This window comes from Bos javanicus, chromosome 21 (genome assembly GCF_032452875.1).
Source record: "Bos javanicus breed banteng chromosome 21, ARS-OSU_banteng_1.0, whole genome shotgun sequence".
NCBI lineage: Eukaryota > Metazoa > Chordata > Mammalia > Artiodactyla > Bovidae > Bos > Bos javanicus.
The window spans coordinates 32883982-32906010 of NC_083888.1; the positions used below are offsets into that span (position 1 = coordinate 32883982).

The following is a 22029-nucleotide window of genomic DNA, read 5'->3' on the forward strand; positions in this document are numbered from 1 at the left end:
CCCACAGAGTAGATGGAGAGTGAGTCGGTTGTCACAGCTGGGTCTAGCAGATAATATTAATGAGAGAGGCAAGCATCGTGCAAGACATTGAGGGCATATGGAGGGGAGGAGACAGTTGTTTTATGGGAATACGGATGTCGAATCTTTAATTTTTTAAAAAAGTTTCCAGAAATTCAGATTTTGATGTGAAAGGTACTGATTTTCAAACATTTGCCACTATACATTTTGTTCTTTACAAGAACCCTCTGTGGGGAAATAAAACTTGTCAGTGAGCTACCTTCTAACCATTTACGACTTCTGATAACTCTAAAGTGTCTCAGAGAAGCTTTAAGTTTTGCATTCTCACAGCTTTTTTAAACTGTGTTTCAGTACCACTTAACAAGCATGTCATTATGGGAAGAGATTTTTTTTTTTTTGATCTTGAAATTTAAGGATTTCAGACGTTTCAGTCATAGAATTTGCTAACCCACCTGTTGAGGTTGGAGTTCAGGTTTTTTGCCTTCCCCACACCCATGTTGTGTTCACCCTTCTAGCGCTGGTCAGACTACGTGGAGCGATACATGAATTCTGATACTACCTCTCCTGAGCTTCGTGAGCATCTGGCACGGAAACCAGTATTTCTCCCACGGTGAGTGAACCATGTCGTGTATCGGCAGCAGGACACTTCTTTCTGCGTGTCCAGGAACGAGGAGTTAGCTCACTTTTAGGTTCTTAGTTTTCATTTTATCTATTGTTCTATTTACCGAGGACAGTAATTTGAAGTTTGTGTGGCTTTTACACCGTGCTCTTACCTGGAGCGTATGCCCAAGCATCAGGGAGGTAAGAGTTTTAGGAATCAGTAATAACTTCCCTTTAGAAATATGTGTCAGAGTCTCCAGGGTTTGATGATTCACTGGGAGGACTCACAGGACGCAGTCATACCCACAGTAATGATTTGCCATAATGAAAGGATACACAGCTAAATCAGCAAAGGCAGAAGGTGCCTGTGACAAAAATCAGAGGCGCAAGCTTCTAGAGAGTCTGTGGCTTCCATTGGAGTCACAAGGACACTCTTAATTCCTCCAGCAGCAAATTACAATATGTTTGAAATGCTGCCTACCAGAGAAGCTTGCTGGAGACTTGGTGACGTGAGTTTTTTTATTGGTTGTTAGTCCTGTAAGTACCCTCTGCCTAACTTGTACCAAAATTCCAGACTTCCAGAAGGAAAGCGGGTTTTAAGCTTTCCATTTACTTTGTACAAACAGTTTAGGTACAGTGAAGCACTCTTAGCATTTAGAGAATGGTGGAAACTCTCCCACGATCCACAGTCCCAGAACCCACCCAGGGGACAACCTTGTAAGCAAGGTGTTCAAAGGATGGCAGCCTTAGTTAGGCTGGCTGTGTTGCTCTTAGCAGAATTTTTGAAATTTCCTCCCTGTATATGGGGAAATTGTGTATGTTGGACCTCTATCTGAAGATGAAAACCAAGTTGCAGAAGTAGAAAACAGGTTTTGCTGTAGTTGAGCAGCTTTCTTCCTTTTCCAAAGTTTGGGAATTGAAATCTCATGTCTTATATTCCCAGAAAGGTATTATGATAGTGTGATTAGACTCATTCCTGATTGGAACATGGAAAGAGGTGTGAACAGAAGGACGCTGCCAGCTTCTTCTACTCCTTGAGTCATTTAGCAGACTTCAAGCAGCTGCTCTGTGCCAGGCCCCTTTCTCAACAAAACAGATTTAGTCTCCATGCTTATGAAACAGTACGAATAAACATAAGATCGTATATCTCTCACCAGATTGGCAAAATTCTTAAAAGATTTGTAAACTGTATTATAGCAGGTGTAGGGAAGAGGGGAGCGACTTTCACATACTTTAGGGGGAAATATTGATACAATCATTCTGAGGTCAGAGCAGTTAAAATGCAGAAGACTTTACCCTGGACCTTTGGTTTTTAATAATTTGCCTTACAGCTATTATTACAGCTGAGGTTATTTTTCAGTCTTTTTCTTTGAAACCCTTAAATTCTTAGAGATTGAATACCCGCCAAAGCTCTTGTTTATGTGAATTATATATAGTAATATTTATCACATTTAGAAATTAAAACTGAAAAATGTTTATGAATTCATTAAAAAACAATACTAGATGCATTCCATGTTATTTTCATAAATAGAATTTTAATGAAACAGTGCTTCAAATTAGTGAAAAGAGTGGCATTGCTCTGCATTTTTGTGACTGTTTCATGTCTGGCTTGGGATAACAACTGGGCTCTCAGAGCTGCTTCTGTATTCAGTCTGTTGCACTGCTTTGTTTGGTTGTACTATGTGAAGAAAATCTGGCTAGAAAAGGAAGTATTTTCATATCCTTTCAGATAATTGTAGATATTCTTTGATATGACAACAAAACTCTCCAAGTAGTAGTTTCTTAAAGGTTAGTTGCAGTATCACTGAAAATACCAACAAGCCTGTCAAAATCCATTCGCTTATCTTGTACTTTGAATTTTTTCTTGCATGGTTTTATAACTTCATACAGTCAGTTATTTGGAAAATGTGAATTCACTGAGTTATGCAGACCTACCATATGTTGACATGTTTTCCTTTTACAATATTCCCACCCGTGCCTCCACACCACCCCTGAAAAAAGCCACATTTAAAAAAAAAAAAAAAGCCACATTTACTAATATTGCCGTTGACTTCATCAGTCACATCTTTAAGTAGTGGGAAGTTGTCACTTGTCATGCTGGCCGGTACCAATTTATCAAAATTCAGAATTTTACTTGAAATCTGAAAATTTATCTTTAACAACAAATATGCTCAGTTGTTTTTCCTTGAGGTACCAGGCTCCCTTGTTCATTTTTGAGAAAATATCTGCCAAACATCCCAGACTGGCTAGTCAGCTATTCTTCCGGGTAAAAAGTGTGAACATTTGCAGTTCAAGTGGTGCTCAAGTGCTTTCCTTCATGAGTGCATTGTACTTTAGCATACAGAGGTGCTTTATATGTAGTTCCCATTTCATCACCCAGCATATTAAAAAGATGTGAAATAAGGGGTTTTAATTTCATAAGAAATGTTACTGCTTCACAAGGACATTCTTAAGTCAGACCAGCTTTCCTTTTGGTTTAGTTGCCAGTATGTGGCCAAAGAGTACAAAGATGGCTAAGGAGGTTGGTGCCACCATCAGCTTTTTTTTTTAATCACTGTTATTTTTATACCGCTAATGCTAATGTTAGTACTTTGTGTCTTGTTTTTTTAGAAAGAAAGACAATGTTTTAGTATTATGAAAATAGTTTTGATCTCACAACTTCCTCAAAAATGTCTTGGGCCCTCCGACAGTCCTTGGACCAAAGAAATGCTGTTCTACGGAAATGTATATGCACAAAGATATTCACTGAAGCAGTTTTTAATAGCAAAGTGTAGGAAACAATAGAATTGTCAAGCTGACAACCTTTCTCTGCTTATTGTTGAGGGGATAAGCTCTAAATACCTGCCAAGGCATCCACTGATGTGAATTATCTTTTTTCATACGTAGAATGGCACTGATTATGTACCGTCTTTGGGAGAACTGAAAAAATAGACATTTGAATAATTTTTTGTGCTCTGTGGTTCAGGTGAAGAGCCCTGATTGATTCCTGTTAAGGAAATGTTAAATTAAGACATATTTCTCTGTAGCAGCTAAAGAGAATGACACAAATCTATGTTTAATGAAATGAAAAAATAAAACCTTTATGGCATTAAGTGAAAAATTGAGAGAGACCTAGAAGATTTTAAGCCAAAACTGCTAACAGCGGGGCTTCCTTGGTGTCCAGTGGTTAAGAATCCGCCTGCCAATGCAGGGGACAGTAGTTCAATCCCTGGTCCAGGAAGATCCCACATGCCAAGGGGCAACTAAGCCCATGTGCCACAGACACTGAGCCCGTGCTCCACGACGAGAGAAGCCCCCACAGTGAGAAGCCGGCGCACCACAACTAGAGAGCAGCCCCCAACGCTGCAACTAGAGAAAGCCCACGTGGGGTCACCAAGACCTAGCGCAGCCAAAGATAAATAGATTTAAAAAAACAAGAACCCAAACTGCCTGGAGAAGGAAATGGCAACCCACTCCAGTGTTCTTGCTTGGAGAATCCCAGGGATGGGGGAGCCTTTTGGGCTGCCGTCTCTGGGGTCGCACAGAGTTGGACACGACTGAAGCGACTTAGCAGCAGCAGTGACTATATAACATCCAGCTGAAGACTAGCCAGGGGGATACTCTTTCTGCCCCCTTCTGATGCCTATGTCAGAAGCTTTCTCTGTCTCCTTTATAGTTTAATAAAACTTTATTACACAAAAGCGCTGAGCAATCAAAAAAAAAAAAAACAAAACCCAAACTGCCAACAGTGGCTACCCCTGCCAAGGCAAGTGGGATTTTGAGAATTGGGGTAAGGGGTAGTTGGCAATTTCTACCTTTTATCCCATGTATCTCTGCAGTTGAAAAAAGATTTTTTTAACAGTGAAACCATTGAACATTTTTTTAAATGTATGTAGTTGTGATCAGCTTCATGAAGGCATATAAGAAGGAAAAATTGGGGGGCATTCATGGGGATCTGCATCTGGAGGAACTCTCACACTGCAGGGCTTTGCTGCTTTGTAGGAATCTGCGGCGGATCCGGAAGTGTCAGCGTGGTCGAGAGCAGCAGGAAAAGGAAGGGAAGGAAGGAAACAGCAAGAAGACCATGGAGAATGCAGATAGCCTGGATAAACTGGAGTGTAGATTCAAGCTGAATTCCTACAAGATGGTATATGTGATCAAGTCAGAGGACTACATGTATCGGAGGACCGCCTTGCTGCGGGCTCATCAGGTGAGAACCAGTATTTGGAATTTCTCCACACGCCTCCCTCCTCAGCCAGTACCAGGATGCTGTTACAAAGTACCACAGACTGCATGACTTAACAACAAAAACTTACTATTTTAACACTTGTAGAGGCTGGAAGTCCAAAGTCGAAGTGTTGGCAGAATTGCTTCGAAACTTCTGAGGACTGTGAGGGAAAATCTGTTTCTTGCCTTTCCTAGCCTCTGGTGGTTTTCCGGCAATCACCAGCATTACAGGGCTTGAATATTTCTGCCTTCATTTTTACATGGTATTCTCCCTAAGTGTACATCTGTCCAAATTTCCCCCTTTTTAAAGAACGCCAGCCATACTGGATTATGGGTCCACCCTCCGACAGTATGAGCTCATCTTAACTAATTGTATCTGCAACAACCTTATTTCCAAATAAGGTCACATTCTGAGGGGTGGAAGTTAGGATTTCTGCTTGTGAATTTGTGGGGGGACAGCTTAGTCAGTAACAGCACCTTCTAGTGAACAGAAGCTTCTAGTGAAGCTACTCCCAGCATTCACACTTCCGGTAGTATTGCTTGTGTGAGTCCTGTCTGTGTTCACATGTGAAAGTCCTAGTGCTGTTATGTACCAGGTATTGTGCCTGAGACTACAGCCACGAGATAAGAGCATATAAGGTAGTGTGATGATGTGCATTTCCAAGGAAAGAGATGAGGTGATCAAGGGTGACTGGCACACAGAGCCCTGCTTTTGTTGGGAAGACCTCTCTAAGGAGGTGACCCCTGAGGCCTGTAGAGTGGTGAGGATCCAGCCTGGTGCAGAGTTGGGTTGGTACTTTTTAGGCAAAGGAAACAAGCAGGTGCAAGGCTGGGAGGGAGGAAAGGACTTCACGTGTTCAAAAAACTAACATCAGTTGTGGGGGACTTGCTTGGTGATCTAGTAGTTGAGGCTGCACACTTCCAGTGCAGGGGGTGCATGTTCAGTCTCTGGTCAGGGAACTAGAATCCCAAATGCCAAATATGGCAGGGCCTTTAAAAAATAAGTAAAACATCATCGTGTTTTGAGCCATAGGGGAAGTGGGATGCATGAAGTTGGAAAGGTGGGCAGAGGCCACATTACTTATTTTTACAGGCTATGGTTTGGATTTTGAGGTACATTGAGACTTTGTTGACAAAGATGTAGACTGATGGGAGTGAGCGAGCGCACCAAGTTGGATGGGCAGAGACCACTCACGAGACTGCTCATCCAATTGAGAGATGATGACTGCCCAGACTACCAGGGTTGTAGAGGGATTTTAATTAGATTGGAGGGACTTCCCTGGTGGTCCAGTGGTTAAGACCCTGGAGCTTCCAGTGCAAGAGGCATGGTTTTGATCCCTGGTTAGGGAACTAGGATCCCATATGCCATGCTATATGCCAAAAAAGGATTGGAGATATAATTGTCAGGATGTGCTAATGATTGGATGTGGGGAGGTTAAGAGAAAGGAGAACATTAAAGATGCTACCTGGTGGTTTTTGTTTTTTAATTTTGTTTCTTTGTTTATTTTGCTTGAGTAACTGGGAAGCTTAGGGGTATGTCTGTTAACAGGAAAGGGTTATTACCAGGTTTGGGAGGCAGATCAAAGGACTACAGAACATTCAAGTGGGAAGCACAGGGTGGGCAATTTAATGTACTTCTCTCTCGGTGCTGTGTGTTATATGTCTGCATGTCTGATTCAAATGATGTAGGGAGCTGGGAAACACCTAATTCATCTTTGTATCACCTTCCCTTCCTTGCTTATGGGCACCAACAAGTACGTTGGAGGTAGGAACAAAAAACCTCCACTGAAGATCTGCTGTGCCCAACAATCTGATGGACAGAGTGGGATAACAGCAGGAAGGGATAGTGGGTTTTAAACCCTTTGCCTTGCGCTGTGACAGAAATGACCAACAGCCTCATTGTCTCACTCAGAGTACATTAGAATCGGCTGGGTTGCTGGTTTAAAAATACAGGTTGATGGAAACAAGGAACTCTGTACACGTTTTTTCCAAGACCTCCTCCTTCCCCAACACGCCACCACGTGGTGATGCTGCAGACTAAAATCGAGAAAGCACTGAGCTAGTTCTGACCAGACCTTGGGTTGGCATTTCTCTGGGGGCTTTATGATCTGTAACTTGAGCCCACATCTTTCCTCTGCTACTTTAGAAGAAAATTGGATTTTGTATTTGAAGGGTTTTTTAGTCCTAGTTCATGGAGGATTTCTTCTTTGTTCTATTTTTCAGTCCCATGAGCGTGTAAGCAAGCGGCTACATCAGAGGTTCCAGGCCTGGGTAGATAAATGGACCAAGGAGCATGTGCCCCGTGAAATGGCAGCGGAGACCAGCAAGTGGCTTATGGGTGAGGGGCTGGAGGGCCTGGTGCCCTGCACCACCACCTGTGACACAGAGACCCTGCACTTTGTGAGCATTAACAAGTACCGTGTCAAATATGGCACAGTGTTCAAAACCCCGTAACTGCAAAGCCAGAGCAGATAACTGGAGGGGGGTGGTGTGTGTGGGGGGGCGCGTGTACTCGCACACACTGAAGAAACAAGGAAGATGCCTTTCAAGCCTCACTGGGCCTCTCTGGGACATGGCCACCTGATCTGTGCGTGGCTGGTGCAACCTGGCACCAAGTGGGCTACATATAAGGAACGTGTGATCCCTTACAAAGCCGGAGTTGGAACTTTTCCCAGGGGTTTTGGGTATTAGCCTGCCCTGGAGGGGAGGAAACCCACGCAAGCACAGGGACACGCAGCTTGCACACACCAGCAGAGCGGAGACTGGAGCCTTCTGGGGCGACCTTCAGTGAGGGAACCGGATGCTGTTCACACCTGGACTGGATGGGCGAGCATCGACTGACAGACTTGAGGAGTCAACGCTTAGATGGATTGTAACTCTGATGGTCACTGCTCCTTTCCTCTTCCCCCCAAAAAGGAAAAAAAACTGGATTGGATTTTTTCTCCTGGTCACTTGAGCACATCTAGATCACCCATTAGGTTTTCTCTGGGACCTGCAGTTTGGCTTTGGGATTGATCATCTTGTGGATTTGATTCCTGATGAAAGCTTGCTGCCCACCCTTTCTTCTCTCCTCTGGTTCTCAGCCTCAACAAATTCAAATCAGTCGTCCTTTTTAGCTCCCGTGGAACTGTTTTGTACCTGCTTCTTTACTAGTCTACCCTAGTGCCATCCACCAGCTTTACTCACACACACACACAAACACAATTTTAACTTGGTTTTTCTTTTTTTTTTTTTTTTGTAAATAATGTACATACTGTCAATTTTTTATTAAAAGAAATATGCTTTGATGTGCTAGCATAACTGCTCTAGCTTCTTGTGTACCATAGTTCTATGTGGCTTCAGGTTTAGTACCTGTGAACAGGTGTACAAGACATTTATTACACTTTTTACCAAAGGGAGTTACCGTTGTAGTACTTTTGTGTAAAACTTGTCTTCCTTCTTGCCCCAACTTTTTTTTTTTTTTTTTTTGTAAATAAATAAAGCTTGGTTCTTAAGGAATGAACTCTCAACACAAGTCCCTTGTCCTCACCAGAGAATACTGTGAAGCAGGGATTTGGGCTTCGGTTCCTTATCTACATACAGTACAAAAACAGGATTTTGCTTTAAATAGTTAGCAGTCAGTTGTACTTGTCCCAAATCAAAATATCTCAGATTTTAAAAATAGAATTATTCATTCTTTTGGTACATATTCTTCCCCCTTCAGCTGTTTGGAAATATTTTATATATGGGTATATTGTGCAGCTGTATAGTTTGTGCTTCTCTATTTTTTACCTTTATTGGAAATGGGAGTGAACAGCTTAAATACCAAACCAGTGTTTGAAAGAAGTGTGTACACAGTGTGTGGTATAAATGGGGTTAGGAGGGAGAAGACTTGATACATTAGCAACTGCAAATGGAATATATATGTATATATATATTTTTAATTACATAAATTTAAAGCAGCAGATATTTAAACATGAGTGATTAGGATTTTTGTATGTGGGCAGCCTGGCTTTTCTGAACAAACACCAACTGAGCCCCTCCCAGGACTTTGGTGAATTTTTCTCCAGCAACCATTACTCTAGTCAAAGTAAACAACAGTGTTCCTGTGTGGTTTTGTTTGCTTTTTAATTAAAAATCCCTAATATCACCACCACAAAACCAAGTTTTTTTTGCTCTGGACTTTCCTTATGAATGGTAAGCTTATCTGACTTTTAGACTTTTGTTGGGGGGCGAGCATTGGAGGGATGGCACAACTATAGGAGACTCAGCTCACATGTGTGAGGTGGCAGGAAAGGCTTGTGGGAGGAGATTCTGGTGAAGCTGCAGCACTGCCTCACTTGGAAGGTGGAGTGATACTGATGGGTTGGGTAGGATCTTCAGGTTTTCCACCAGTAACTCAACCCATCCCCATCTGCTTGCTTAAGAAAGATCATGTTGACTTGGAGTTAATAGGGGGAATTGATTGAACCTCACCCAGGCAGCCCCAGCTATTGCTGTATCTGCAGAGGGTTATGACCAGAGCAGCTGCCTGCAGGTCAGGATAGGGTTTCAGGACCAGTCCTACTAGTGCAACCAGAAGAAGGGAGCTTCACCTACAGCCAGGATTTACAAACAGCATTTTTATGTCTCCTGCCTTCTGACATCTGAGCTCCAAGCTCGGCTCAGCCTGTCTTAGAGCAGCAAGTTATATTTTAAGTCGTGTTTGGTATTCTGTACTTAAGTCACTTTTCCCTATGATTTGCATTTGAAGTGTTGTAAACTTGGTCAGTATTTCTATTAAAATATCAGGGGTCGGTCATGTTGTGTATATACTTTTCTTCCTAATGATTTTATAGAGAAGATTTCATCCCATTCCCAGGAGGGAGGTGGGGGAAAGTTGCCAATAGACCACCAGAGTAACATGAGGGTGAAACTGGAGGTGTTTCTGGTATTATGGCGTCTCTGAACTCATCAGTCCCTGTAGAGAAATGCATTATTCTGTTACGCTCATGAATTCTATGTCTGATCTGCCATCTCAAAGTCGTAAGCTTCTGGCGATGGGCAGCAATTAGCCATATACATAAAATAGAACACGTAGTAGAGGAAGCTGAGGTTACTGGGGTATAAAGCACTCCCTATTTAACACATGTCCGCCGAACGGCTTGAAGGCACCGGTCCCTGGCGCCACCTGAAGCAGACACAAGGACCACAGGCAAGGAGGTTCCGCTTGTAGCTTCTGAGACTAGGTGACCTGCATCTGCACAACCGAAGCTCCCACCAATCGTGCCTTCGGTCAGTCTCTGTACTAGGCTTTTCTCAGAATCAAAGCGTCAGACTTCTGTTTTACTTAAGGATTTGCCCAGTGGCGACCAGCTCGGACCGAGATAAGAGTAAAGCCTCAGAAGCGCAGCTTTTAGCTTTAAGCTTGCTGCTCAAAAGTTCGGAGCAGCGGGGCTTCACTGAGCCGCTGGTGTTCCACGGAAAGCTGCCCGGGCCTGGAAGGCGCCTTTGAGGCGCCGGAACCCTTGGTTCCAGGCCGTGGACCGCGCCGGCAGCGCCGGGGGCCTTCCGGGGAGAAGAGAGAGGAGCGAACGCGCGGCGATGGCGGCGGCGCCGGCCCTGAAGCACTGGCGCACTACGCTGGAGCGGGTGGAGAAATTCGTGTCGCCGCTCTACTTTACCGATTGTAATCTCCGCGGCAGGTGTGGCCCCCTTGCCCAGGGCACCCGCCAGCCGCATCCACGAGTCTCTAGCCTTCCCTTCCGGGGGAAACCCAAGCTTCGGCCACATGGACCGAGGGACAAAATATCCGCCTCAGATAGTGCTGGGGCCCAGGAGGAGGGAGTGGGGAGAGACTGTGTCGTGGGGCAGCCCTCTCGGCGGTGGATGGAGGGAACGCGCATCCCCACCCGCCGGATGGCCCACGAGCGCGCGCCAAGCTGCCCCTCCCGCCCAGGCTCTTCGGAGACAGCTGCCCAGTGGCCGAGCTTTCCAGCTTCTTGACGCCCGAAAGACTTCCCTACCAGGAGGCAGTCCAGCAGGACTTCCGCCCCGCGCAGGTCGGCGACAGCTTCGGACCCACGTGGGTAACGCTCCAGAGAGAGGGCGGAGCCCCTGGGCCCCACCTCCCAGCTTGCTTGCCGCCCCTAAAAACCCCTATTGTCGGCTCTCTGCCCTAGACAGTCACTTGGGGCAGAGCAGCACCCTTTGCTGGAGATAGCTCCCTGGTTCCTCAAGCCTTCATGGAAGAATTTTCTCTTCCTCACTTCTCCCCACGGGCTTCCCTGGTGGGTCAGATGGTAAAGAATCCGTCCGCAATGCGAGAGACTTGGGTTCGATCCCTGGGTTGGGAAGATCCCCTAGAGAAGGGAACGGCAACCCACTCCAGTATTCTTGCCTGGAGAATTCCATGGACAGAGGAGCCTGGCGGGCTACAGTCCATGGGGTCACAAAGAGTCAGACACGACTGAGCAACTTCCACTTCACTTCTCCCAGCTCGGTGACATCCCTTAGGAAGGGCACTCTAGGACATATCACAGACCCCTGATTCTCTGCCTCATTCCCTCACCTTGCTGCACACTCCATCGCTTCTTTCTTGCTGATCAAAGCTGAATATCTTGTGGTGCTGCAGATTCTGGCAGAAAGTCTCAAGCCCTTGCTGACCCTTAATCATAGGAAGTATGTCGAAAGGACAGGGCTTTGACCCCTAGGCTCATCTTAGTGGTTCTGTTGCAGATGGTGGACCTGTTGGTTCCGTGTAGAGCTGACCATCCCAGAGGCATGGGTGGGTCAGGAAGTTCATCTTCGCTGGGAAAGTGATGGAGAAGGCCTGGTGTGGCGTGATGGGGAACCTGTCCAGGTGAGGAGCCCTGCCCTGGGTCAGGTGTGGCCACATTTCAGCCCTGGTCTCTGGCAAAGCCACAGCTGAGTGGCTATGCCTGCAGGGTGGTATGAGTTTTTGCTTAGGCCCCTGTGTAATTGTTCCTTCTTATATTTAAGCGGATCACTTAAGGTCACAACATAATGCTAAGCTAACTCTGCCACTGACTGGTCACCCTCCCATTCTGGAATGAAACTAGTTACTAATCAAATACAATAATATGTACAGCAGATGGACTTCTTAAGCCTTTACTAGGTGCTAGGTGCCAGACTAGTGGCTTTTCAGACTGTATCACTTTTTATTTTTAATAAACTAGTTTTTATTATATGTAATAGATGCTTATGGCAGATGGGGAGGAGGACTTTGAAACAGTTATGGATAGTATAAAGTTTACAAAGTCTCTTTACCTGAAATAATGGGTCTGTCCTTCCACCTCACCCCCAGTTGCCCAGATAGAGCCACTATGAAGTGCCTTGTCTATGTATCCAACTTTATCAGGTTTAACCTTTATAATTCTATGTGATAGGTTTTTATGGCCAGTGGCACAGACAGTAAAGAATCTGCCTGCAGTGCAGGAGACCTGGGTTCGATCCCTGAGTCAGGAAGATCCTTGGAGAAGGGAAGCTACCCACTCCAGTATTCTTGCTTGGAGAATTCCATGGACAGAGGAGCCTGGCGGGCTACAGTCCATGCAATTGCAAAGAGTCAGACACCACTAAGTGACTAACACTTTCACTTTTCACAGACAGAAACTGAGATATATAGAGGTTAGCACACTTGCTTGGATTCATACAGCTTCCATTTCAGTTTGACTAACCCTCAGTCTTGGGTTAGGACTGTTGCTCTTCCTGTGCAGAAAGGCAGCAGACCCCTCCCTCCCTCCCTCCCTTCCTTGGCTCAGTGGATATCTCCTGAGTGCCCTCTCTGCACAGGTCCCTGTGCTAAGCACTGGGGGTATAGTGGAGAATGAAGCAAACCTTTCCCTGACCTCATAGAGTTTCCCTTCAAATGCTTATTCAGGGGTACAGAGGCCATCAGAAGCCACCAAGGACCTGACACCTACCTAAGACCCCACAAGACCAGTGGCTTTTCTGCTGGTCAGCAGGTGCCATTTGGTGGTCATGGTGCCGACTGCCTTGGGGGGTGGGGGGCACTTGCTACCAGAGGTCCCTGATTTGTCAATCTTGGCCTTGGGAGAGAGGAGCTAGTACTGGAGGTCCAACAGAGGGGCCTGGCCCCCTTCAGCTTGTACTCCAGCAGAACTGTCCACAAGCCTCAGGCCTTGTCTCTTTCATTCTGCTCCTCACCAGGGTTTGACCAAAGAGGGAGAGAAAACCAGCTACATTCTGACTGACAAGCTGGGGGAGAAAGACCCCCGGAGGTGAGTGAGTCCCTGGACTATGGCTGACCAGTGCTGTAGGGGAAGGGGGCACCAGAGGGAGAGGAGCCGCCGAGGTCCAGAGAAACACATCCACTTTCAACACCACCATCTTCTACATAGTTTGTTTTTAAAAAGCAGGATTTTTCTGACCAAAAAGATAGCATTTTAGTTCCTACATTAAATGCAAAAAAGCACAAAGAAGTAAATATTGATAATTCCCATTACCCCATCACCTAGAGATATCCATTATTAACAGCTCAATTCTTCCCAGAAATTTTTTCAGAGGTGGCGTTCACTAGCTGAGGTGGTATTTCTTTGATATTTTGCATCCTGAGTTTTTAAAATTCCATATTGTGCATTTTATGACACCATCAAAAAACTCTGCTTAGATGTTATATTTTATTATATTCAGTGTTTATTAAACATTGTGTATCTGATGTTTCCAGACATGGGGACTATGATGGTGAATGATGTGATCTTTGATAGCAAGGGGGACTCACATGTCCATATACAATTACAAACTGATGAGGGCTCTGAAAGACAACACTCTGAGTGGGAGAAATCTGTTCTAGACTAAGGAGAGCACTAGGGGAAGAGTCCCAGAAGGCTTCCTGAAGGAAGTCATGTTTGCTTTCTGAAGATTGAGCAGAACAGCACCACAGCTTACCACACTGCTCCGAACAATGGCCTGCCTCTGTTGGCTGACAGATCGTTGCTCTGAAAGCTGGACCTGGGAGATCCAATCATGTTTTTAACGTGCTAAGAGGGTTCTGAGACCCAGGCAGTGCTTTGTATAGACAGCTTTGGAAATAAGTCTAAACAACATAATTCACACACTTCCAAACTCAGCTACTTACCCTCCTCAGCCGAGGCAGAATGTGGGTTTAGTCTGCTGTTTCCACCGTGGCCCTCTGTCATACGTCCCTGACATAACTGAGATCCTCTGGGTGGTAGATCCTGAGGGCACATGAGGAGGGGTCTGTCGGGTGCCTCTCTGGTACTCCTTCCCCAAGCCCCAGAGTCCTCTGCCAGTCCCTTGGCCTGAGGCTGCCTCCCCACATTTGTAGCCTGACCCTCTACGTGGAAGTAGCCTGCAACGGGCTCCTGGGGGCTGGAAAGGGATCCATGATCGCAGCCCCTGATCCAGAGAAGATGTTCCAGGTGAGCCGGGCTGAGCTTGCCGTGTTCCACCGGGATGTCTACAAGCTCCTAGTGGACCTGGAGCTCCTGCTAGGCATCGCCAAGGTACTCAACACCTCCACCCCACCTGGATACTCTCTCGAGCCCTGTTTCAGGCAGGCTGTTTCTTGGGTCGGATAGCTGGGGCTCTGGGAATCCAGAATAGAGAGTGTTTTGTGCCTGCCTGAGTGTTGAGAGGACTTCCCTGTGTAAAGGGGAAGAGGGAGACAGTGCTGAGCAGCAGGACCAGCAGGACACAGAGTTGGTTGTAGGGAGGAACTCTGCTGAGAACCCATGGGAGATCAGCTGGGGTCTGATTCTGGAGCCTCTGCTTGCTTGAGATGGGGATTAAGGGGCAGAACCTTGCTGCAGGGCCTCGGGGAGGACAACCAGCGCAGCTTCCAGGCCCTATACACTGCCAACCAGATGGTGAACGTATGTGACCCTGCCCAGCCTGAGACCTTCCCAGTGGCCCAGGCCCTGGCCTCCAAGTTCTTTGGCCAACGTTGGGGTGAAAGCCAGCATACGATCCATGCCATGGGGCACTGCCACATTGACACAGGTAGGGCAGCAGCTGGCCAGGTTGGCTCAGCGGTGGGGGGGTCAGGAGTGGTCTTGAAGACCTTGTTGCGCCCTGAAAGCACTGTGTGATCCACATCAAGTTCTTGGACCTCAGTTTTTCCCCATGTGTAAAATGGGGAAAGGGGAATGGACTGTAGGTTTTGCTAAATGTGCCCTGGATGGCATCATGCTAGATATTGGGGGGAGGATTATTGAGACTGATGATCACAAAATAGGCAGAGACAGTTGCTGCCATGATGGAGGGAAGTATGGGGAGCTGGGGAGCCCAAGAGAGGCACTTAACCCAGCTGGGTCTGGCAGATTCAAGAAGGGCTTCCTAGAGGAGGTGACCTTTGAACAGAATGAGGATGAGTAAGAATTTGACAAGGGTGCCCGAGTCCTCGGACAGGAGTGATGTGGAAGTAGTTGAGATGGGGATGCAAACACAGGGGGAGGCTTCCTGGGGAGGATCAGGAGTTCAGTTCGGAACCTGATGAGTCTGCAATGTCAGGCTTACAGGAAATAACATTTTTAATGAACTTCCCAAGGTATTGATTCTGATGCAGCTGAAGTTTCTGAGCCACAGAATCAGGGCTTTCTCTGCTGTGCCAAAGCGTGGGATGTGGAGTTCTGGGCTGGTAAAGAAGGAACTAGGAGGCCTAGGTTATGGAAGGCAGCAGTGCCTCAGGCAGGACAGCTGGCCCAGGCGGGTCCATCCAGGGAAGCGGTGCCCTCTGTTCCAGGATGTGTTCCGGGTGTGTAGGGGAGGGGCCACACCTGCCGCTTCCTAAAGGATCCTCTCTAAACCCCAGAATAAGGCCAATCCAGGGACTGGGGCCCCAGCTTCCTGACTATAAAACTGCCCCACTAGCTCCAGCCATGTAAAAGTGACAGCTCAGGAGAGATGCCACAGGACTCAGCAGGGAATGGGATGGGATGGGAGGAAGGCTACGGTGACCCTCTGGTGGCCCAGGAGGGGCCTGGTTGGGTGCTAGGGGACAGGGGTGCAGCTGGAAGTCTGTGAGGGGCTGGGGACCTGGCTGCTCTCCTTCTATCCTCACCCTCCTCCCCGCCTAGCCTGGCTCTGGCCCTTCAAGGAGACTGTGCGGAAATGTGCCCGAAGCTGGGTGACGGTCGTTCAGCTCATGGAGCGGAACCCCGAGTTCATCTTTGCCTGCTCCCAGGTCAGAGGGACGGCTGTGTGAGTGGTACCTGGAGCCCAGGGGGTGCTAGTGTGGGGTTCCCAGGGCTTCTCAGCCCACCCCCTGAGCCCCAGGCGCTCAGCCCTGGGTGGGGTTCATGTTGCTCCTGGCCAGCCCCCACCCCATCTGCCCCACAGGCGCAGCAGCTCGAGTGGGTGAGGAGCCACTACCCTGGCCTGCATGCCCGGCTCCAGGAGTTCGCCTGCCGCGGGCAGTTTGTGCCCGTGGGGGGCACTTGGGTGGAAATGGTGAGTGCCGTCTGCAGCCCCTCAGCCTCAGGCCTTACCATCAAGGACTCTGTCCTCTGCTGTGCTGGTGACTTTCTGCAGGTCCTTCATGCCCTCTTATCAGTCCCTGGAATCCTAGGGCTCGGGACTCCCAGGGGGGTGGGGGTGTCAAGCACTGTGACGGGCCATCTGTGTGACCCGGCCCCAGATACCTCCTGTCTGGCAGACAGACGGTTAGGCTGAAGTGAGGAGATCGAAGCTTCCAGGGCACTGGCTTCCCCCAGTGTCAGAGCCCTGGCTTCTCTGGATGGGGTGGTTTCCTGAGTCCCTGCCCATCTTGTCTGATGCTGACCCCAGTGGCCCCCTTCTTCCCTCATGGCCAGGATGGGAACCTTCCCAGTGGAGAGTCCATGGTGAGGCAGTTCCTGCAGGGTCAGAACTTCTTCCGTCAGGAGTTCGGGAAGATGTGCTCGGAGGTAGGCGGGGAGCTGCTGCACCTGCAGGCAGAGGGGACCAGAGCTTGCCCTTGAGTGAGGAGGGGCTGCAGCTGGGCCGCTCTGCCGAGCTCCCGGGTCCCCGTGCCGCAGATGCCTTCTCCCTGCAGTTCTGGCTGCCAGACACATTCGGCTACTCCGCGCAGCTGCCCCAGATCATGCGTAGCTGTGGCATCAAGCGCTTCCTCACCCAAAAGCTGAGCTGGAACTTGGTGAACTCCTTCCCGGTGAGCAGGCCCCAGGGGGCCAGGCTTGGAGCAGGCTTGGGTCCCTCCTGGCCCGAACATCTCGTCCAGGCTTATTATTGAGGGGTCCTGGACAAACCACCCAGCCCCCACCCAGGGAAGGCATGCCTCTCCCGGGGTCACACAACAGGAGGGGCAGGTGAGGGAGGCCCGGCTCTGCCTCAGCCCTGACTCTGGCCTCTTTCTTCCACCTGTCTCCCTGCCTGCAGCACCATACCTTTTTCTGGGAGGGGCTGGATGGCTCCCAGGTGCTGGCCCACTTCCCACCCGGTGACTCCTATGGGATGCAGGGCAGTGTGGAGGAGGTGAGAGGGCATCTTGTGGCCAAGGTCGGGAAAGGAGGCAGGCTGGAGTGGGCCAGGTATCCAGCCGAAGCTGACCGGTGTGAACCTGCCCAGGTGCTGAAGACAGTGGCCAAAAACCGGGACAAGGGACGGACCAACCACAGCGCCTTCCTCTTTGGCTTTGGGGATGGAGGTGGTGGCCCCACCCAGACCATGGTGGACCGCTTGAAGCGGCTATGCAATACCGACGGGCTGCCCAGGTCAGGCCTGGGTTCACTCTACCCCATTCTCTGCCCTTGCCCTGAGCCCTTCCTCTGCTCAAACTTTGGGCCCAGCGCCCCCCCTCAACCTTGTTCCCGCCAATTGCAGACCATGGGCACCTCCCAGCTTCGACCCTGGAGGTGGGGTGGGAGAAAAGCCAAAGGTGGGAAGGGGCTTAAAGCCACTGAGGCAGAACTCTCCTGGGGGAGGAAGGGTCCAGACCTGCCTTTGTCTGGACAGGGAGTCTTCTAGGGGTGGCTCCTTTCTGTCGGGGCTGGACCTCTTGTCACACTTTCATGGAAGAAGGGTAAGTCACATGGCCCAGGCCGGGAGACCCAAGCTTGCAGTCTCCCTCAGGGTGCAGCTATCCTCTCCGGAGCGACTCTTCTCAGCGCTGGAGGGCCACTCGGGGCAGCTGTGCACCTGGGTTGGGGAGCTCTTCCTGGAGCTACACAACGGCACCTACACCACCCATGCCCAGGTCAGGGACTGGCTGCTGAGCCAGCGAGGAGGGGGCACCCTACAGTGGCCCAGACCGGGGGAAGAGGCTTGTGTTCCATGGAAGAGCTGAGAGGAGTGCAAGAGCTGGGTGCTCAGGAGCCTGGAGGTGGCAGGACTCAGCATCTCTGAGGGGGGAGTGTCCTGGGCAGAGGGGAGAGGAGGCAGGCTTTGGGGGCAGATAACACATGAGGCTTTATCCAGGAGTTCCTGGAGAGCATCAGGGGTTCTAAGCAAGAGGCTTTGGCAGGGGGACCCTGGGATGCTTGCCCAGGCTCTAGACTGAGTCCCCCCTCCCTTGGGCTCAGATCAAGAAGGGGAACCGGGAGTGTGAGCGGATCCTGCATGACGTGGAGCTGCTCAGCAGCCTGGCCCTGGCCCGCAGCACCCAGTTCCTCTACCCGGCTGCCCTGCTGCAGGATCTCTGGAGGTCAGCCTGTTTTCTGTCCCCTGCCACCTGCTAACCTCACCCAGACGCCTCTGTGGTTGCCGCAGCCTCCCTGCCTTCCCCACCCCACCCACCTCAAACACCTCCCAGCCCTGCCCTTGGCCCCTGCAGGCTCCTGCTCCTGAACCAGTTCCATGATGTGGTGACTGGGAGCTGCATCCAGCTGGTGGCAGAGGAAGCCATGTGCCACTACGAAGGTGAGGCTGACAACATTTCCACGGCTCTCGCATCCAGTGCAGTGCCCAGAATGTCCCCCGTGGGACATTCAGGGGTTACCCCGATCCCCTGCCCACTCATAACCAACCAGTCTCTCCCCAGACATCCGTTCCCATGGCAACACACTGCTCAGTGCTGCAGCTGCAGCCCTGTGTGCTGGGGAGCCAGGTCCCGAGGGCCTTCTCATTGTCAACACGCTGCCCTGGAAGCGCACCGAAGTGCTGGCCCTACCCCGGCCTGGCGGGGCCCACTGCTTAGGTATGAGCTGGGGAGAAGAGTGGCTACTGTGGCAGGAGGGATCAAGGCCAAACTGAGAGTCAGGGACATTCTCCTGGGGGTCTCTGCCCTGGGGTGCCCCAGGCTAGAGAGGAGGAGTAGTGTTCAGCCCCTATACCCAACCCTACCCTGGCCCAAGCATGGTTCCTGAAAGGTCAGGGAGGCTGCACTGACGCCCAGGCTCCTCCCCAGCCCTGGTCACCGTCCCCGGCATGGGCTATGCTCCTGCCCCCACCCCCACCTCACTGCAGCCCCTGCCGCCCCAGCAGCCTGTGTTCGTAGTGCAAGAGGTGAGTGCCGGCGCATGGCGGTGGGGCGGGGGCTGTCCTGGGCTGTCCCTAACAATGTGGAAGTGCTGAGCCCCCCAATCTGGAGCAAGTGGTGAGGCAGAGCTGGGGCTGGGGGTCGGGTGGGCTGTTGGTTGTGGGAAGCTCCTGCAGACCTAGCCTCAAGGCCCCCTCCCACCAAGACTGACGGTTCTGTGACTCTGGACAACGGCATCATCCGAGTGAGGCTGGACCCAACTGGCCGCCTGACATCCCTGGTGCTGGTGGCCTCCGGCAGGTGCTAACCCCTTGCCCTCTCCCACTGCCTGGCAGGTGGACCCCAGACCTCTCGTTCCCTCTGTCCCGTGGCCACAGCTGACCACAGCAGCCCACGAGTGGCTCTGGACTGGGACCCACACATGGAACAGGGCCTACCCTCCACCCCACCCACCTCAAACATCTGGGGAGACCAAAGTCATTCGGTTATAAAGTACTGATGTCCATGTCCTTCCAGGGAGGCCATTGCTGAGGGCGCCGTGGGGAACCAGTTTGTGCTGTTTGACGACGTCCCCCTGTACTGGGACGCATGGGACGTCATGGACTACCACCTAGAGACACGGTGCGGGGTGGGCAGGACTCCGGGTGGCAGTGGTAGAAATACGAACAAGTGTACTGGGCCCACTCTGCCAGGCTGTCCTGGCTCAGTGCCTCTCCCCTCTATTCCACAGGAAGCCAGTGCTGGGCCAGGCAGGGACCCTGGCAGTGGGCACTGAGGGTGGCGTGCGGGGCAGCGCCTGGTTCCTGCTACAGATCAGTCCTAATAGTCGGCTCAGCCAGGAGGTTGTGCTGGACGTTGGCTGCCCCTATGTCCGCTTCCACACTGAGGTAGCAGGGGGCAGGGTGGTGGGTGTCTTCCCTGGGTGTGGCTGGTGAAGAGGGGCCAGCCCCTTGTACCCCACCCCCACCCCCCACAGGTGCACTGGCACGAGGCCCACAAGTTCCTGAAGGTGGAGTTCCCTGCCCGTGTGCGCAGTCCCCAGGCCACCTATGAGGTCCAGTTTGGACATCTGCAGCGGCCCACCCACTACAATACCTCTTGGGACTGGGCTCGATTTGAGGTCTGCCATGGGGTGGTGTGGGGTGGAAGGTTTGGCTCTTCCCTGGCTGGGGAACGACTAGTTGTGTGGTATGGGGTGAGGAGGCACGTGATGGTTCCTAGCATGTATGCCAGGCATTGTGCCAAATGCTTTATGTTCAGTTTGATATTCATGCCCATTTGGTGGGGTAAGTACTCTTAATCCACCTTTCCCAGATGAGGGACTGAGGCTTAGACAGGCTGTGTGGTGTGCCCAGGGCCTCCCGAGGTAAGAGCTGGAATTCAATCAGTCGTGAGGTCCCAAAGCATCCCTCAGTCTAGGACTAGGAGCTCTGGAGCACACGGAGGAGGGGGACCACCAAGTGGGTCTCTGATCTACGCTCCAGGTGTGGGCCCACCGCTGGATGGATCTGTCAGAGCATGGCTTTGGGCTGGCTCTGCTCAATGACTGCAAGTACGGCGCATCAGTACGGGGCAACGTCCTCAGCCTCTCGCTGTGAGTGGGGGGCTGCCCCAGGGACTGGTATGGGATCCTGGTCTTGCCAGGATAGAACTGCAGCAGCTCCGGTCTGTCCCTTTCCCACCCTTCCCACCCCAGCTTGCGGGCGCCTAAGTCCCCTGACGCCACCGTGGACATGGGGCGCCACGAGTTCACCTACGCGCTGATGCCGCACAAGGGTGAGTGCTACGCCCCATACCCCTCTGCCCTTCTCGGCCTCCGCTACGGGAAAACGCCCCTAGTCCGGCGCTCTGACCACATGTTCCACCACACGTCCCTTTTCCGGTCTGCTCCCAGGCTCGTTCCAGGATGCTGGCGTTATCCCCGCTGCTTACAGCCTCAACTTCCCCCTCCTGGCGCTGCCCGCCCCGGGCCCGGCGCCCGCCGCCGCCTGGAGTGCCTTCTCAGTGTCCTCGCCCGCGGTGGTGCTGGAGACGGTCAAGCAGGCAAGGGGCGGGATGGGGCGGTGGCGGGTTCGGGGCGGGGCCTGGTGTCGGCCCCACCCACCACTCACCTCCCTCCGCAGGCGGAGACCAGCCCCCAGGGCCGCACGCTCCTGCTGCGGCTCTACGAGGCCCACGGCAGTCACAGCGACTGCTGGCTGCACACGTCGCTGCCGGTTCAAGAGGCTGTCCTGTGAGTTGGGGCGTGGGGTGGCAGTGGGGGTCTTGCCCTTGCAGGGCCCTCATGACCACCTCCTGTTCTGCAGCTGTGACCTCCTGGAGCGCCGCGACCCTACTGGCCCCCTGCTCCTCCGGGACAACCGCCTGAAGCTCACCTTTGCTCCTTTCCAAGTGCAATCCCTGTTGCTCCTTCTGCAGCCCCCACCGAACTGAGTCCCTGAGGGTGGGGTTTTGTTTGTGGAAGGCTTTGGCAGCGCCTCAATTCTGCCTCCTGAGCCTGATGCAAGGGTCAGTTACCTCTTAATAAACCCTTGGCTCAGGAGCCCTGCCGGTAGCCCCTGCTCAATCCCCTCAGGGCCCATCCTCAGGCTTTGAGGGGACAGTTTTTACCCCAGGTATTTGGGTGCAGGGGCAAGACCTAAGGTTATCTGTGCATGCAGCGTCTGGATTGCAGCCCCCATGAGAGAGACCCGGGATACTGGTAACCATAAGATGACTAAAAGACCATGACACAAGATGGTGTTCTGGGACTTCATGGTAGTCCAGCGGTTAAGACTATGCGCTTCCAATGCAGGGGGCATGGGTTCAATCCCTAGTCAGGGAATTTA

At 50.9% G+C, this 22029-nt stretch overlaps 2 protein-coding genes across 4 annotated transcripts in view; both read left to right on the plus strand.

Annotated features, from left to right (window-relative positions):
- Positions 1 to 8914, plus strand: part of SIN3A (SIN3 transcription regulator family member A) — a 67434-nt gene extending 58520 nt beyond the window's left edge. For both annotated transcript variants that reach the window (XM_061394775.1, XM_061394774.1), the window contains exons 19-21: positions 534 to 628; positions 4600 to 4807; positions 7048 to 8914. In XM_061394775.1, the coding sequence (XP_061250759.1) occupies positions 534 to 628; positions 4600 to 4807; positions 7048 to 7278 (534 nt within the window). In that variant the 3' untranslated portion in view covers positions 7279 to 8914. The remainder of the gene's footprint in view (positions 1 to 533; positions 629 to 4599; positions 4808 to 7047) is intronic.
- Positions 8915 to 10325: 1411 nt separating this feature from the next.
- On the plus strand, positions 10326 to 21936 carry MAN2C1 (mannosidase alpha class 2C member 1). 2 transcript variants are annotated; one of them, XM_061394777.1, is made up of 26 exons: positions 10326 to 10487; positions 10742 to 10867; positions 11521 to 11644; positions 12976 to 13046; positions 14114 to 14291; positions 14598 to 14787; positions 15864 to 15970; positions 16126 to 16236; positions 16599 to 16691; positions 16820 to 16936; positions 17164 to 17259; positions 17353 to 17498; positions 17857 to 17980; positions 18306 to 18427; positions 18557 to 18642; positions 18764 to 18938; positions 19118 to 19227; positions 19369 to 19501; positions 19718 to 19822; positions 19932 to 20088; positions 20178 to 20321; positions 20686 to 20795; positions 20898 to 20977; positions 21096 to 21244; positions 21325 to 21434; positions 21508 to 21936. In XM_061394777.1, exons 1-26 carry the CDS (start codon positions 10387 to 10389, stop codon positions 21632 to 21634), a joined length of 3192 nt encoding a protein of 1063 aa, XP_061250761.1. In that variant the 5' UTR covers positions 10326 to 10386; the 3' UTR covers positions 21635 to 21936. The 2 variants fall into 2 exon arrangements, with proteins under 2 accessions (XP_061250761.1, XP_061250760.1); XM_061394776.1 differs by having other exon boundaries at positions 10327 to 10487; positions 18764 to 18919; positions 19130 to 19227; positions 19407 to 19501.
- Positions 21937 to 22029: the final 93 nt, after the last annotated feature.